The sequence below is a fragment of the Oryctolagus cuniculus genome, chromosome 2, assembly GCF_964237555.1.
Source record: "Oryctolagus cuniculus chromosome 2, mOryCun1.1, whole genome shotgun sequence".
NCBI lineage: Eukaryota > Metazoa > Chordata > Mammalia > Lagomorpha > Leporidae > Oryctolagus > Oryctolagus cuniculus.
The window spans coordinates 128,364,958-128,382,005 of record NC_091433.1 but is presented as its reverse complement, the minus strand read 5'-3'; the positions used below and the strand labels follow the sequence as shown (position 1 = coordinate 128,382,005).

The 17,048-nt window shown below is 47.0% G+C and overlaps 1 protein-coding gene across 4 annotated transcripts in view; it reads right to left on the bottom strand.

Annotated features, from left to right (window-relative positions):
* Positions 1-17,048, bottom strand: part of M1AP (meiosis 1 associated protein) — an 82,922-nt gene that overhangs the window by 22,950 nt on the left and 42,924 nt on the right. For 2 of the 4 annotated variants that reach the window (XM_070068864.1, XM_051836894.2), the window contains 3 exons: positions 9,136-9,309; positions 2,421-2,583; positions 1,602-1,743 (listed from right to left, as the gene is read on the bottom strand). In XM_070068864.1, the coding sequence (XP_069924965.1) occupies positions 1,602-1,743; positions 2,421-2,583; positions 9,136-9,309 (479 nt within the window). The remainder of the gene's footprint in view (positions 1-1,601; positions 1,744-2,420; positions 2,584-9,135; positions 9,310-17,048) is intronic. The other 2 variants (XM_051836895.2, XM_051836897.2) reach the window with 2 other exon arrangements.

The window sequence follows — 17,048 nt, the reverse complement described above, 5'->3', positions numbered from 1 at the left end:
CGACGGCCGGTGCGTTGCGGCTGGCGTGCTGCACAAATCCAAACCCAGGAGCCAGGTGCTTCTTCCTGGTCTCCCATGCGGGTGCAGGGCCCAAGGCCCTGGGCCGTCCTCCACTGCACTCCCAGGCCACAGCAGAGAGCTAGACTGGAAGAGGAGCAACCGGGACAGAATCCGGTGCCCCAACCGAGACTAGAACCCCGGGGTGCTGGCGCCGCAGGTGGAGGATTAGCCCAGTGAGCTGTGGCGCCGGCTAATAAATATTTTTTTAAAAAAAGCCCTGGCCTGAAGCGCCGGCATCCCATATGGACGCCAGTTCTAGTCCTGGCTGCTGCTTTTCTGATCCAGCTCTCTGCTATGGCCTGGGAAAGCAGTAGAAGATGGTCCAAGTCCTCGGGACCCTGCACCCACATGGGAGACCTGGATAAAGCTCCTGGCTCCTGGCTTCAGATCGGCTCAGCTCTGGCCATTCCAGCCATCTGGAGAGTGAACCAGAGGATGGAAGACCTCTCACTCTGTCTCTACCTCTCTCTGTAACTCTTTCAAATAAATAATAAAAATAAAAAAAGAAATCTTTTAAAAAACCAGAGAATTATGTTTTTCTGTTTCTTCCACTAGAAAGTAGTTTTCTTGCAGTCTTAGATAAATGTCTGTTATGTCACTACTGAACAGGTCTCTAGGACTTAGCATCATGTCTGGCACAGACCGCGTGCTCTTCTTTTACATGGACCACAGTGTTCAGCACAGTGTAAGAAAGGGTGTAGGCTTTAAAAGAAAGTTACTGGCACAGTGGGTAGGCTGCTATTTGTGATGCCAGCATCCCATATCAGAGTGCTGGTTGGAGTCCCTGCTGCTTTCTTCCAATCCAGCACATGAAAGATCAGGATGGAGTTTTTGGCTCCTGGCTTCAGCCTGGCTCAAACCTGGCTGCTGGGGTCATTTGGGGAGTGGGCCAGCAATGAAAGCACTCTCTCTCTCTCTTCCTCTTTGATGCAATAAATTGATAGATTTTAAAATAAAATAAAACAGGGGTTGGTGTTGTGATGTAGCGGGGAAAGCTGCCACCTGCAACACTGGCATCCCATATGACGCCTGTTTGTGTCCCCGCTGCTCCACTTCCGATCCAGCTCCCTGCTTATGGCCTGGGAAAAACAATGGAAGATGGCCCAGTGTTTGGGCCCCTGCTACCCACTATCGTGGCTCCTGGCTTCAGCCTGTCCTATCCATGGCTGTTGCAGCCATCTGGGGAGTAAACCAGTAAATGGAAGCTCTCTCTCTCTGCCTCTCCCTGCCTCTCCCTGTAACTCTGACTTTGAAATGAATAAAAAATAAAATAAAAGTCACTTGTAGAAAACTTCCTGTTACCATTTAAAATATTAAGCTTATGAAATTAGAAATTTTCAAGTTTAATGTTATATAGTTGAATTCAAGAGTTAGTCTCTATAGCATGAACCTGACAAAGGCAGGTCATATTAACTTCAAATGTCAGCATATTTCCATTTTTTCCTGTCCTCTTGAGGTTTGAGACGAGGGTAGGATTAGTTAGCTGCTCTTCTGTGGTTGATATGTTAATACCATTCTTACCTGGGGACCCAGGTACTCACCAGCAGGCTGTGACACAAAGCATGGAAATGCTGCTGATTTGTCTCCAGCTCATCCCAGTCCAGCTGCCAACAGCTTGTGGGCCTGAGGATGAACGGGAGTCCATACGTCAACGACTCGCAGACCCCGCTAGACTTTAGAGCCCTGGGAAGAGACAACGGCAGTGAATATCTAGAGCCGCTACCTGGATCCACTTAATCAGCTGAAGTCCAAGACCCTACTGTAAGAGCTTTCAGATTAGGGTCTGTGAGTACTCATCTTTGTACAGCATGGTATCTGGCACACAAAAGATTCTCAAGGCTCAGAAACCTGGGCAGGACCCCATGATAGAAACCAGGATGCAGTAAAAGTGGCCTTTGCCTTCCCTGCTATTCTACCCTGGATGTGGTTCCCCTGGCAGCAGCATTTCATTTACTTGGAGAAACGGGAAGAGGCAGGGCTAGAATCTACGTACCACCTGCTGCTTGAAGGTTGGTTCTGTCCTGACGCCTAAACATAGTGGTGTTCAATAGACTCCTATAAGTCATACTAAGCTGGCACCTTTCTGCTGATCTTGCTTTTCTCTCTGTTCAGGCTTCCTGGATTTCCAATCCTCCTCCAGGCCTTACAGTATTCTGCTGTAGCACTTCTTCCAGCTGCTCTCTTGGCCTCCCCATGCTGCTTAGCTGGACCTTGCTTTTTCATGCTGTGTCTGTCCTTGCCACCTTGGAACTGACTCTTGCCTGCCTGACACTTAGAGACTGCGTAGCTCCAGACTTCCTAACCATGGTACCCATAAGAACAGCATGTGCATGCACTGGGCAGGGTTCCTTGGAGCGTACTTGATCACTTGAAGCTTGTAGCGAGAGACTGATGTCTGGGAAGCCATCTGGTAGAGGGTGCTGAAGTCTCCTTTGGGGTCATCCATTCTCAAGGAGCCGTCAGCTGTGCCAGGGAGCAGGGACGGGCTGAGCAGTCGCTCTTGGAGATCACATTTCAGGCACACTACAATGGGAGTGGCATTGGAGGAAGGACTGTGGGTCACCAGGAACCTCAGGCTGCACCATTAAGAGACAACATCTGCCACCTGTTCCACCTCTACCGGGCAAGCAAGGGATGGGAGGGGGTAGGGAGTGGAGGGGACAGCACTTTTCCCTTGGGTACGGTTCCTACAGGATCTCTGTTTCTCCAAGCTATAGTGAACTTATTTTCTGGTTCTGACATGACTTTTATTTGGTTTCCTTTTGGGCTGGCTGAGCAGTTGTCTCCCAGCGAGAGAGCTGGCTTTGTGATCCAGGCTTCATGAAAGGAACAGGTGTCCTCTGGGGAGGGGGTGACTAAAGCTAAAATATAGGGGTCCTTTGGCAATCACAGAAGGAGATCTCGCCTCTGCTGCTTCCCTGTGGCTAAGCCTTAGGCCAGATGAAGACAGAGCTGGAAAGCAGAAGTCAGGCAGTCAGCTGACCGCTTCTGCTGTTTTATGGGCTCTTCTAGAGACTGGGGTGGGGGCGGGGGGACAGAAATAACTTCCTGAAAGAGTTTATTTTTTAATTTCTCAAAGAAACGTGCATGTAGGACCTTCTGGGCTTCAAAACATCCCCACAGCATTATATAGCAGTTTGAGGAGGGCTAGACCAGGTGTGAGTTATTCATCTCAGGATTGCACAACTCTGTATTAAGCGTCTGTGCCAGCAGGTACCTTCACATACCAGTGTCCTGTCGCACCAGGTTTGAGTCCTTGATATTAAAGAGTTTCTCGATAAAATGTATGTGGGATTTAAATCCGTATAACAAACTTGCCAATTTGTAAATGTTGAGTACTTATGAGAAAGCTAGTAGTTGATAGTGAAATGACTCAACTAATTGCAATGTGAAGTAAAAACAAGAATAGAAATAACAAAGAAAAATAAATCAGAGCACCCAAATACATATCAGATTCAACTGGTCCTTCTATGTCCTGCACAGAGGACCTAGATGTTAACTCTGGGTGCTTTGGCTTGTGACCTGCTATGTCCTGGCGCCCAGAAGTCAGCAGGAGGACTCTGTCTACAGCTCCAGCTTCTCACCAGTTCCTCTGTGCTTGACTTCTCCATTTCTTGGCCTTGAGCTTTAGGACCAGACAGCTGTTTTAATCTCACTTAAGTTCTCAATTCTGGTTGCAAAGAATCATCTGGGGTCTGGGGAGTGGGATCATTTGATTTAGTGGTACTGCTTGGGGGACTGGTGTTGTGGCATAGTGGGTTAAGCTGCTGCCTGTGGTCCCTACTGCTCTGCTTCTGATCCAGCTCCCTGCTTATGTGCCTGGGAAAGCAGCAGAGGATGGCCCAAGTGTGTGGGCCCCTGCATGCACCGGGGGAGACCTGGAAGAAGCTCCTGGCTTCAGCCTGGCCTAGCCCTGGCTGTTGCAGCCATTTGTGGAGTGAACCAGTGGATGGAAAATCCCTCTCTATCTCCTCCACCCCGTAATTCTGCCTTTGAAATAAATAAAATCTGGGGCTGACGCTGTGGCGCAGAGGGTTAAAGCTCTGGCCTGAAGTTCTGGCATCCCATATGGAAACCGGTTCGAGTCCCAGCTGCTCTTCTTCCAATCCAGCTCTCTGCTATGGCTTGGGAAAGCAGAAGATGGCCCAAGTCCTTGGGCCCCTGTACCCAAGTGGGAGACCTGGAAGAAGCTTCTGTCTCCTGGCTTTGGATTGGTGTAGCTCTGGATGTTGAAGCCATTGGGGAGTGAACCAGGGGTTGGAAGACCTTTCTCTCTCTTCCTCTCCTTCTCTCTGTAACTCTTTTTTTTTTTTTTAAAGATTTTATTTATTTATTTGAGAGATAGAGTAACAGACAGTGAGAGGGAGAGACAGAGAGAAAGGTCTTCCGTCCGTTGGTTCACTCCCCAGGTGGCCACAATGGCCAGAGCTGCATCAATCCAAAGCCAGGAGCCAGGTGTCCATTCCTGGTCTCCCATGTGGGTGCAGGGGCCCAAGGACTTGTGCCATCTTCTACTGCATTCCCAGGCCACAGCAGAGAGCTGGATTGGAAGAGTAGCAGCCGGGACCAGAACCGGCGCCCATATGGGATGCTGGATTAACCTACTGCGCCACGGCGCCAGCCCCTGCAATTCTATCTTTCAAATGAATAAAAATAAATCTAAAAAAAAAAAAAAGAAAAAGAAAATCTTAAAAAAAAAAGACACTTTGGGATCCCTGCATCCCACATCAGAGTGCTTGGGTTTGAATTCTGTCTCAGCACCTGATTGCAGCTTCTTGCTAATGTGCAGCTTGGAAGGCAGCAGTTGGTGGCTCAAGTAGTTGGGTTCCTGCCTCCCATACGGGAGACCTGGAATGAATTCATAGCACCTGGCTTTAGCCTGGCCCATCCCTAGCCATTGTAGGCATCTGGGGAGTGAGCTAGCAGATAGGACCCCTCTTTAACTCCATCTCTACACCTTTCAAGCCAGTAAAATAAATAAGTAAAAATTACAAAAAAAAAATCACCTGAGGATCTTTAAAAAAATACTGAAGTCTGGGCCCCATCCCAGGATAATTAAATCAGGTTATCAGAGGGTGGAGCCCAGGTAATGGCATTTTAAAAAGTTTCCCGTGGGGCCGGCACTGTGGCAGAGCAGCTGAAACCCTGGCCTGCAGCACCAGCAATCCATATGGGCCCCAGTTTGAGTCCTGGCTGCTCTATTTCTGATCCAGCTCCCTGCTAATGTGCCTGGGAAAGCAGCAGAGGATAGCTCATGTCCTCGGGCCCGGGCACCCTTGTGGGAGACTAGGAAGAAGCTCCTGGTTCCTGGCTTCGGATTGGCTCAGCTCTGGCTGTTGTGGCCATTTGGGGAGTCAACCAGTGGATGGAAGACCTCTCTGTATCCATCTCTACCTCTTTCTGTAATTCTGCCTTTCAAATAATAAATAAATAAATCTTAAAAAAAAAAAAAGTTTCCCGTGTGATTCTTCTTACAACCAGGGCTGAGAAGTACTTGAACTGAGTCTGAGCAGTGTTCCAAAGCTGAGAAAGCTGTTTTAGAAGGGCTCAAATCCAGAGCCAGGTGTGCTTCCCACCATCCAGAGCCCAGGGGTAGTGGTGGCAGACCCCAAACCAAAGAACAGGAAAAGATACCCCCTCAGTAGCTGCGTATCAGAGGAAGGCCTCTAGGGGAAGCACCTAGAGGTGGGGGAAGGGCCCTCAGCAGCCACAGGAGCAGGTGGTGTGGGGTAAAGGAGGAGTCAGGGTGGACACCTGAGGATACTCCCCAAGGGTTCTATAGTAGGGGAAAGTGGTTTTTTTGGACAGGCAGAGTGGACAGTGAGAGAGAGACAGAGAGAAAGGTCTTCCTTTTGCCGTTGGTTCACCCTCCAATGGTCGCTGCGGCCGGCATATTGTGCTGATCCGAAGCCAGGAGCCAGGTGCTTCTCATGGTCTCCCATGTGGGTGCAGGGCCCAAGGACTTGGGCCCTCCTCCACTGCACTCCCGGGCCACAGCAGAGAGCTGGCCTGGAAGAGGGGCAGCCAGGACAGAATCCAGCGCCCCAACCGGGACTAGAACCGGGTGTGCCGGTGCCGCAGGCGGAGGATTAGCCTATTGAGCTGCGGCGCCGGCCTTGTTTTTGTTTTTGTAGTGAGATACACATCCAGAAATCCACATGTATGGCAATACATCCGTTTTAAAAATAGTTGATTTCGCCGGTGCCGCAGCTCAATAGGCTAATTCTCCACCTAGTGGCGCCAGCACACCAGGTTCTAGTCCCGGTCGGGGCGCCGGATTCTTTCCTGGTTGCCCCTCTTCCAGGCCAGCTCTCTGCTGTGGCCCGGGAAGGCAGTGGAGGATGGCCCAAGTGCTTGGGCCCTGCACCCCATGGGAGACCAGGAGAAGCACCTGGCTCCTGCTTTTGGGTCAGCGTGGTGCGCCGGCCGCAGCACGCCAGCCGTGGCGGCCATTGGAGGGTGAACCAACAGCAAAAGGAAGACCTTTCTCTCTGTCTCTCTCTCACTATCCACTCTGTCAAAAAAAAAAAAAAAAATAGTTGATTTCAACAGTATGATCATTACTGTTTATAATTGCAGATGGGTCACTTCTACCCTGGAGGAGGCCTGCTTTCCCCAGACCTTGTTCCAACTGCAAAGGCTTCTAGATTCCAGTGAAGACCTTCCCAGCAGATTGCTGATGGGAGTCCGGATCTAAGTTCTACCAGGCACCTGAAGATGTGCAGATTTCCGAAAAATGATTACAGATGGTGATGAACATTCTGGCTCTGACCCTGGTGCTGAAAGTCTTGGAAAGGGGGAAGAAAAGCCAAAGACATTCTACTCAGCACCACCGGCAAACGTCGTGTAACCGTGGAAGACAGGAAGGTTGCAGGTGTTCCTGGCTTTTGAGGGCCTTAGGCCTCCTAATGAGAGAAGTGAGCTTCTCTCCTTTTGTTCAGAATTGCCCCGTGAGAGGCAGGTTAGTATAAAGACAAAGGTGCAGACTCTGGAGGCAAACAGACTTGGGCTAAGTGGTGAGTGCTCTCTGGCCTGAGAGTAGTCAAATGTACACAATATAGATTTCTGACTCTGTGAAGAACGGGTCCTGGAATTGCCTGGCTTCAAATCCTGGCTCTGCTATTAATTTGCATTTAGCCTGGAAAAGTGTTTAATCTCTCTAAGTCTCAGTTTTCTCATCTGTAAAACAAGATAACACTGCATCTAATTGGATTTTTTTTGGTAGATTTTTCACATACTAACATCTCTTTCTATATGCATTACAACTGCCATTTGCCAGGCAGACAGTTAGCCAGCTGTTCTACTTCCAATCCAGATCCCTTTTAATGAGCCTGGAGGATGGCCCAAGTGCTTGAGCCCCTGCACCCGTGCGGGAGACCTGGAAGAAGCTCCTGGCTCCTGGCTTCAGCCTGGCTCAGCCCTGGCCATTGTGGCCATTTAGGGGGTAAACTAGCAGATGGAAGATCTCTCTCTCTTTCTCTGTCTCCTCCTCTGTTCTGGTAACTCTTTCAAATAAATAACTTTTTTTTTTTTTTTAAAGAGCTCTCTCAGTAAGGATAAAATAATACTCCCAGATGGGAAGAAAGCACTGTGCCGTGCTTAGTTGGCAGCGTTTTCTTTCTCTGTGGAACACAAAGTGGTGGTGTAGCTCGCAGTTGATAGCATTGTAGATTCAGTGACATATGTGCTACCTCAAGGTGTTGTGTGAGGAGTCAGCGGACAATGCAAGGAAAGGGGTGAAAAGATTGGCTGGCATGGAGGGAGGCCCAGTAGTGTTAGATGGATGCTAAGTTCTGTATAAAGTTGCCTGTAGCCTTAAAGAGGGGAAAATAGATAAGAATTCCAGAGGGGTGGTGGACAGGGAGAAGTTAGTACCATCAGTCTTGGACAAAAAGAGGTTCTGGGAAGATTTTACACAAAAAGGAAAGGCAGCGCAACATTGAGCTGAATTGCTGAAGGCATCAGGGCCCTAGCTAAAATAGTGGTGGGAAGGAGGTTCCATGGCTATCCCAAGAAAGAAGGGGCCTTGGGAAACCATAATGCCACCTGGTAACACCTCCAAAGGGCCTTTTCTGTCTTGAAGAAACGGTCACAACTGCATTCTATTTCAGCTGAAGAAAGAGGGATACACCTGCAAATACTACTAATGGCCAAGAAGAGACCTCAGAGCAGACGCTAACCCCAGCTTGTGACGTCAGGGCCTGTGAAAAGGGCTCTGGCAAGCACTGAACCCAATGCAACCCTCAGCCCTCAGTGATCTCCACAGCCACTATCAGTATTCTGTTCAGTGGGAAAGGTGGGTGGACACCCCCACTCCCAAAGGAAAAGACACAAATCGGTCTTTCCCTTTGGAGCTGTGCCCTAAGGAGGCAGCTTTCTCAAGCTCAAGAGTGCTGGCAATGCTGATGGGCCCATCTGCAGATCCTGCCACCCCAGGTCTCAAACCAGCCTGCAAAGAGGATGAGAGAAAGATATGGCCTCATTCTTACCCTGCAGTGGGCATGGAATGAGTATCACTGTCAGCCAGAACTACCTTGCTGGCATGCCCTGAAACTGTACTGATCTCTGTTTCAATAATGGCCTGAACTGCTTTGTGAACAAGGTCTTGGGCCTTTAGTTGTCCTCTCTCAGGCCTAGTTGCTTCAAGTTTTCTCAACTTGGTAACTCCCTGGTGAGAGATCTCTGTTTAATCTTAGTTTTCTTCCTTTTGTCATTTGTTCGTTAATATTGTTCAGGAAACAGCACACCTCAAATTATCATGCCAATACTACCCACCAGGGTAATAATGCGAACACTGAAAAAACATGATTAATTCTAGTCTCATGTAGTATAGCTGACGCCCTGTTGCTGAAGTGTCTATGACTTTGCCCCTAACTTATCTGATCCTTGCTGGCTGCTCTTAATTAGGTACAGCATTCTAACCATGGCCACTTTTCAGAACTTCTCTTCTAATTCCTCATGCATGCACTGGGCAGCCTCATCCAATCCCTAAGCCTCAAATACTCCACATTCTGAGAACCCATCAATCAGAGTCCTAATCACAGCCTAAATAATACATGTTTGGGGGTTGTATACTTGGGTTATCTCTGGCTCTGGTAACACTGTTGAAACACCGTGATGGAAGAAGAAGATGGACATGCTCTTGGTCTGTTCCACTGTTATGCAGCCAGGCCTTGAAGAAAACCTCCATGCTGAGAACATCGTTGTCTATAGTCTGAAGGTCAATGTCAGTTCCCAGGATAGGACTCTCTGCATAATAAAGGGAAATAGTAAAGTGTTTACTTCTTTAATTATACATTTTGAAAAATATACAAATTTTTAAAAGATTTTTTTATTTATTTGAGAGGCAGAGTTACAAACAGAAAGAGGGAGAGGCAGAGAGAAAGGTCTTCCATTTGCTGGTTCACTCCCCAGATGGCTGCAACAGCTGGAGCTGGGCTGATCCAGAGCCAGGAGCCAGGAGCTTCTTCCTGGTCTCCCACAGGGGTGCAGGGGCCCAAGGACTTGGACCATCTTCTACTGCTTTCCCAGGCCATAGCAGAGAGCTGGATTGGAAGAGGAGCAGCCGGCATAGAACCAGCGCCCATATGGGATTCCGGCACTGCAGACAGATGCTTAGCCTACTATGGCACAGGGCCAGTCCCCAAAAATATAAAATTTTAAACACATCACTCTTTTAACCCATCTATTGTATTGCTAGATGTCCAGCCTGGAGAGACATTCTTGAACATACACAAAGATGTTTAGTACAGAATTATTGTCATAATGAATAATCAAAACCCCAAATGGGAAGCCATTAACTTCCATTAATAGGAGAATGTTAAAGTATATTAAAGTACACTCAAACTATGGAGTATTATGTAACTGTTGGCAAAGTAAAACAAAATCTACTGACATGGAAAGTTTGAAGATATTAGTTGAATAAAGAGAGCTATAGGATAGATATAAAATTATCTCATTTATAAAGAACTAAAATTAAGTACATCCATATTATGTCAATGCATTTTACAAAGGTCTGGACAGCTGCCATTAGACTGTTAACAGTGACCAGGGAGTAGAAATTGACCAGGATTCTAGGCGGCGCCGCGGCTCACTAGGCTAATCCTCTGCCTTGCGGCGCCGGCACACCGGGTTCTAGTCCCAGTCAGGGTGCCCCTCTTCCAGGCCAGCTCTCTGCTGTGGCCGGGGAGTGCAGTGGAGGATGGCCCAAGTCCTTGGGCCCTGCACCCCATGGGAGACCAGGATAAGTACCTGGCTCCTGCCTTCAGATCAGCGTGGTGCGCCGGCCACGGTGGCCATTGGAGGGTGAACCAACGGCAAAGGAAGACCTTTCTCTCTGTCTCTCTCTCTCTCACTGTCCACTCTGTCAAAAAAAATAAATAAATAAAAAGAAATTGACCAGGATTCTGAGATATGGAGCCCTTTTTCTATTCATACTTCTATACTGGTTGAATTTTACTGTAATTATATATTTCTTTTTTCCAAATATTTATTTATTAATTTGAGAGGCAGAGTTACAGACAGAGAGAGAGAGAGAGAGTGAAAGGTCTTCCATCCACTGGTTCAGTCCTCAAGTGGCTGCAACAGCTGGAGTTGGGCCAATCTGGAGCCAGGAGCTTCTTCCTGGTCTCCCACGTGGGTTCAGGGGCACAAGCACTTGGGTCATCTTCTTCTTCTTTCCCAGAAACATAAGCAAAGAGCTGGATTGGAAGTGGAGCAGCCAGGACTTGAACTGGCACCCATATAGGATACTGGCACCACAGGTGGAGGTGTAACCTTCTATGCCACAGCACCAGCCCCAATTATTTTTCCCTTCTCCCTTCTCCTTTCTCCTTCTTCGTTCTCCTCCTCCTCCTTTTCCTCCTTCCCTTCCTCTCCCTTCTCCACCTCTCACCCTCCCCCCTCTCCCTCACCCTCTCCCTCTCCCTCTCCTTTTTCTTTTTCTTCTTCTTCTTCTTCTTCTTTTTTTTTTTTTTTTGAGATTTATTTATTTATTTGAAAGGCAGAGTTATAGAGAAAGAGAGAGGCAGAGGCAGAGAGAGAGTCTTCCATCCGCTGGTTCACTCCCTGAATGGCCACAACGGCTGGAGCTGCACTGATCCAAAGCTTCCTCCAGGTCTTCTAAGTGGGTACAGGGGCCCAAGGACTTGGGTCATCGTCTACTGCTTTCCCAGGCCAAAGCAGGGAGCTGGATCATAAGTGGAACAGCTGGGACTCAAATTGGTGCCCATATGGGATACTGGCATTGAGGGGGCGACTTTACCTGCTACGTTACAGCACTGGCCCCCAATTATATATTTCTTTAAAAAATTCCAGAATATAAAGCAACTAAAAATTATACAGTAATGCAAGTTAAATAATTAATAAAAAGGACTTCAGCTTTATGTCATTTTATGGTGAAAATGTACTCAAGTATTACTTCTGTTATAAACACAGATTAAAAAAAACTTAAAGGAAAAAAAGATGAACTCCTAGGCTCCACCTTATAATACAGATTGTGTACATTTATCTTGGGTACACCGTGTCTCCCAAATGTGGCTAGCAGCCAAGAGAATGGGGATGTTCTGGTGGAGTGCGATTTAACTCCAAATCCAAATGAATGGAGCTGGGTATGTGGGGTAACCAGGCTTTGCCAGTGTACTTCTGGCTTCAGGCAACACTAGGAATTTTTGATGTCTGAGTCTGCAGGTAAAGGTTGCCTGCGAAAAGCAAATACACTGTGGTAGAGAAAGCACAGGCAGAGGAAATGAGGCAAGAGCTGGAAAGAAACGAAAGAGGACCTTAACTTTCTTTGGTTCGTCATGAGGGACTCTCTGAAATGCTTTTACAAAGGGCCTAAGAAAATCCAGTTGCTCTAATGAATTAACGTCTGTGTATGACTCACGGACTTCAGGGAGAAGGCTGGTTTATTTCTAGAACGACATTCCTGAGGACGGCAGAGGTGCAGACTCTCCACGGGCAACAGAAGGGCTTCAGTCTGACCTGCTGGTTCCAGCACAGGGGACGTGTGGTGAGCACTACATGACTTCATGTCGTATTTAAAGACCTGTGGCTGAAAGGGGCACCAAAGGCATTTCTCTACGACTACAGTAATTACAGCTCTGCTGCCTTCCACGAATAGCTATGAAGATTCTTTTGCTAACTAGCTATTCCATTCATTCCATCAGATGGATGTAAATGACCCTCTTTGCCTTCAGGGAATTTATAAAATAGCAACTCTATTCTTGACCATTCCTTCTCAAACTGTCCTCTGCCCCATTCTGTTTTAGGGTAGTTCAGTGACAGATGGGAAGTCATTGCCAAAGAAGTGTTGCTTGTATGTAAAGGGAAGTGTCCCCTATTCAAATAGTGAGAATATTATTTTGTCACAGGCAAAACAAAAAGTAATTTATTTTTCTGGGCTTGGAGACTAGACTTTGACTTGAGCGACAAGTATGGAAATGACTGAGCAGCTTTGTTTCAGTGAGGCAAAAGTTACAAAAACATAAGGGGGCAGCCACAAAACTCAGGTAATGGAATCAAGCAAAAGAACTCAGAAAGTAGAAGATAAATTTGCTTCACATTTAAATACTATCATTTTAGAGGAGAGAAATAAATGTTTACTTTTTTTCCTCTATAGTGCAAGGATAGGAGATAGAAACTCCTCCCCTGGACAACATAAGGATACAAAGTAAAGTTCTATCAAGAATCTGGAAATCAGAAAAATAGGAGTTTCTGCAGATAGTTAAATAAAATCAACATAGAATGGTGATGCCAATGAAAACCAATTCCCGGGGCCAGTGCTGTGGCACAGCCAATGGGTTAAAGCCCTGGCCTGAAGGCCCAGCATCCCATATAGGCGCCGGTTCTAGTCCTGGATGCTCCTCTTCTGATCCAGCTCTCTGCTGTGACCTGGGAAAGCAGTAGAAGATGGCCTGAGTCCTTGGGCCCTGCACCTGCGTGGGAGACCTGGAAGAAGCTCCTGGCTCCTGGCTTCAGATCAGCACAGCCTCAGCTATTGCAGCCATCTGGGGAGTGAACAAGTGGATGGAAGACCTCTCTTTCTGTCTCTACCTCTTCTGTAACTCTTTCAAATAAATAAAAATAAATCTTAAAAAAAAAAAAAAAAAGAAAACCAGTTCCCACAAGACAGGAGAATGCTTATTGGCCAGAGCAAGGTTTGACAGTAGCATTATTGACAGCGTTCGCATTTCTAGAGAATGAATGTTATCGGTTGGAAGGGGAGAGGGCTGGTCAGAACTGGAGCACCGAGAAGAGAATAAAGCGGCACAGGATGGCGGTGCCCATCCAGCTGTGGCCAGAGGAGGCTTACTCAGGATGTGTCTGCCTAGTCTCTGCTCTTTCTGGTGATATGGTGGTTATGGTTTTTCCTCCAAAATATCCTGCCTATTTCTTTAGTTTAGAACTTGGCAAAGTGACTGTGCCTTTGAGAAGGTGCTGACAAAACCAACTTTCTGGTCTGGCAAAGCTGAAGAACCAGTCTTTAGAACACGGCACCTACGGGAAGCAAGTTCCATGCTGTGAGGCCCTCCTGGAAGTCAGCTGACACCCCATCAACGTCCCTGAGGGCCTTTCTGGCTTTTTAACCTACAAGTTCCTGCAAGAGCCACAGAGCAGAGCTTCTTCCTCTAGAAAATGCTCTCATAAAAGCTCTGTAGAGGAGCTGTGCTTGTGGTTTAAGCTTCAGTTTTTCAGTCTCAGAATAGAGCGAGTACCCTCTTGGGGTCAGGCTCACATTATCCAAACTACAGGGTCCAGTGTAAACTAGAGCGCTTTAGAGGGAGGACATCTTTTCCATTTGTCACTGGTCTAGGCCTCTACTTCCTTGGGCCTGGATCATGGCAGTAGCCTTAACTGTCCTAGCAAACTTGGTTTCTCCCCCTCCATTACTTCCTAGATACTACTCCCAGGTCACTTGTCTTAAGCATGGTTTTCCAGATCCCCTTGAAGAGTCTATATTTAAATGGAGAGTTAAAGAGCTAAAGAGCACACAGTACTGCCTTCTTGCCGTCACTCGCCTCTCCCAGACCACTTGCTAATACTCTGTGATGGCTCAGACTATTCCCCCTCATTTCCACCTGCTGGGATTCTACATGCCCCTCCTTCAACACCGAGCTCAAATGGCCCCTCCCTCATGGCGTCTGCATGGATGCACTCTCCATCTACTGTATTCCCACAGCTCTTGATCGACATTCGCGATATCACAGCTCACATTACATCTTCCCATTGGTTCTATTGCTATTTGGGAACGTGTTTGATCTCGTATTTCATTATAGACTATTCTAGTGTAGGAATTGCTTCTTTTCACTTGTACCTTCTCTATCCCCCAGCTCAGTGCCTGGCACACAGCTGGAGCTTGGCACATGCCTGTCCTGAGTCGAACAATTGCTCTCATTACGTTTTCCTGTGACTCTTCTGCTTCAGCTAAGTTAGTCTCCTTGTCACATGACTTCCTTCCTTCCTTTGAGCTTTTATTGCTCTCTCGAATCCACGGCCTTCACCTCTTCCAGAATTCCACTCGGGACTGACTTTGTCCAGGAAGTTATGTTTACTTATATCCTCTCTGATCTGGCTTTAATTAGTAACCCTTGGGTATCGGTGGTGGGCCTCATTTGGGCAATATTAGGCACACTTGTTAATTTGATTCTTCTGAAGGGTTTTCTATGAAAGGTGCTAGAATTTAATGAAAAGACCAGGTTTTGTATTGTGGCTTGAAAGTTGTTAGCTATGTGGTTTTGGGCAAAGTGAGGATAGTATGTCTTATTAGAGTGAAGCATTACAAAGCGAGATGATTATCTATGAATGGCATGCACTAAATCCAACATTTGTCATTTTCTTCCTTCTCTCTCATCATGAGTAGTTCTCATAGGATGACTGTACTTTTTTTTAAAAAACTTTATTTTCCTGATCACTTCCCTTGGTCACTGCTTTTTCCCCACCACTACATTTATAAGAACACGAACACCTTGTACTGTGTTTCTCACATACAACCACATGAACTAAATCCAGAGGGTGGGGAAACGGACTCACTTCTCAGATGTTGAAGAGCAGCTCCCACATTGGCTGTAGAGTAGGGCGCTCGGCAGCAAAGGGGATGGGTCCCCACTGACACGTGGCGCAAAGCAGGAAGGTTACAGGAGTGAGGCTGGCCTGGGAGGGAGGCCTCTGGTTTTTGGACTTACCCTGCCCCTCTGTGGCCACAAGCAGTGACAACCTCTGCTGAGCTATTTCTAAGCTTTTCTGGAACGGCTACAGTAAATGGGAAAAACCAAATGATGGAAAACTAGGTAATGCCCAAAGCAGACTCCTCAAAAATAAGCCCTAAACAGTCACAAAATTGAAGTATATTTAAAATAGCAGCCAGTAACACACACAGGTGCATACACAGTGGCGGATTCCTCTCTTGACGTAAAGTGTCTGACTTAGAGGCCCAGGAAAACGGCACTGCTGCCCACTCCTGCACATTTTCTCCACTCCCATAAAAGTCCCCTCCTCTAGGCCAGACCTCTTCCTTTCCAAACAACTCGCATGTATCCTGTCCTTGGGCATCATGGGAGGGTTTCAGGAGTTTTGGGAACCCTCTGAAATGACATTCATCTGTATGTGCATAAATATATTTTAGGTTAGTGGGGGAAAGGGATTAGGCCTTCAGCTTTTTATCAGATTCTCAAAAGAGCTCTGTGAACCCCAAAATGTCAATAACTATTGCAGAGACTATGGAGCCTTAGCATCTTAGCACGCCTGGGTCGGTTTAATCACAGCTGTCTGTTTTCTGAATACAGCAGTAGCCAGAGGCTGTTAACAACTCGCGTAAGTAATGAGAGCACGAGGAGCTTGCTCAGGAACAACTACACACAGCCATTCAATCACTGCCCTTCAATCAGCACAAATGAGGATCATCTCCAACAGCTCACAGGTTGTGGCCATCTAGCTTGTCTTCCTGAGCACATCTACCTCATTTGCAGAGGTGATGTCTGACCCTGGGAAAAGAGGATGGCAGGCAAGGGTGGTGGTGGTCATGGCCACGTGGACTCAGGGCAGAGAACTAAGTGTAGGAATGGACCCAGTGGCAGCCATCTTCTTGGGGCCCCAATCCACAGAGGGCTGAAACATCTCTAGGACTATAATGAGTAGGAGAAAATTTATATCCCTGAGAATTTTAACTGTTCTCTGTGAGAATGCTATTTTAATTAATTCATTCACTTTTTCAGTAATTCCTCCATGCATTTATTGTTCAAGTAATTATTAATTTAGCACCTTTTATGATCAGGCAATGCTTGGTGTCATCAAGAAAAGAGCCAAGGGCAGGTGTTGTGGTGCAGCAGGCTAAGTCACTACTTGGCGTGCTCACAGTCCATATCATGTGCTGATTTGGGTCCTGCTTACTATGTTTCTGATCCAACTTCCTGCTAATGCACCTGAGAAGGCATTGGATTATGGCCCAAGTGCTTGGGTTCCTGCCATTCACATGGGAGACCTGGATGGAGTTCTGAGCTCCTGGATTTGGCTTGGCCCAGTCCCAGTTGTTGAAAGTATTTGAGGAATAAACCAGCAGATGGAAGATCTCTCTGTATCTGTCTCCCTGTTATTCTTTCAAATAAATAAATAAAATAAATCTTAAAAGATAGTTTACTTGCTAGTGAGAGAACAGACAATAAAAAGATATGACTGCAGATCGTAGTAGATACCATGAAGAAATGAAAGCACAAAGGGTATGTGTGTGTGTGTGTGTGTATGTGCACACATACTTTAGCTTGGCTGGTTAGTGAAGTATTCTCTAAGGAGGTAACGGTGGAGCACAGACATGAAAACATTTGTGGCAAGATTGCTCTTCATAGAGGGATGAGCAAATTCAAAGGTCTTGAGGTGGGAACACACTTGGTGTGCTGGGATACCATGAAGGAATAGCAAAAAGGTTAGAGAGAGGAAGGGAGGACTGGCTATCAGTTGCTGGCCTGAGGGGTGAGGCCCCCAAAGAAGCATGCTCC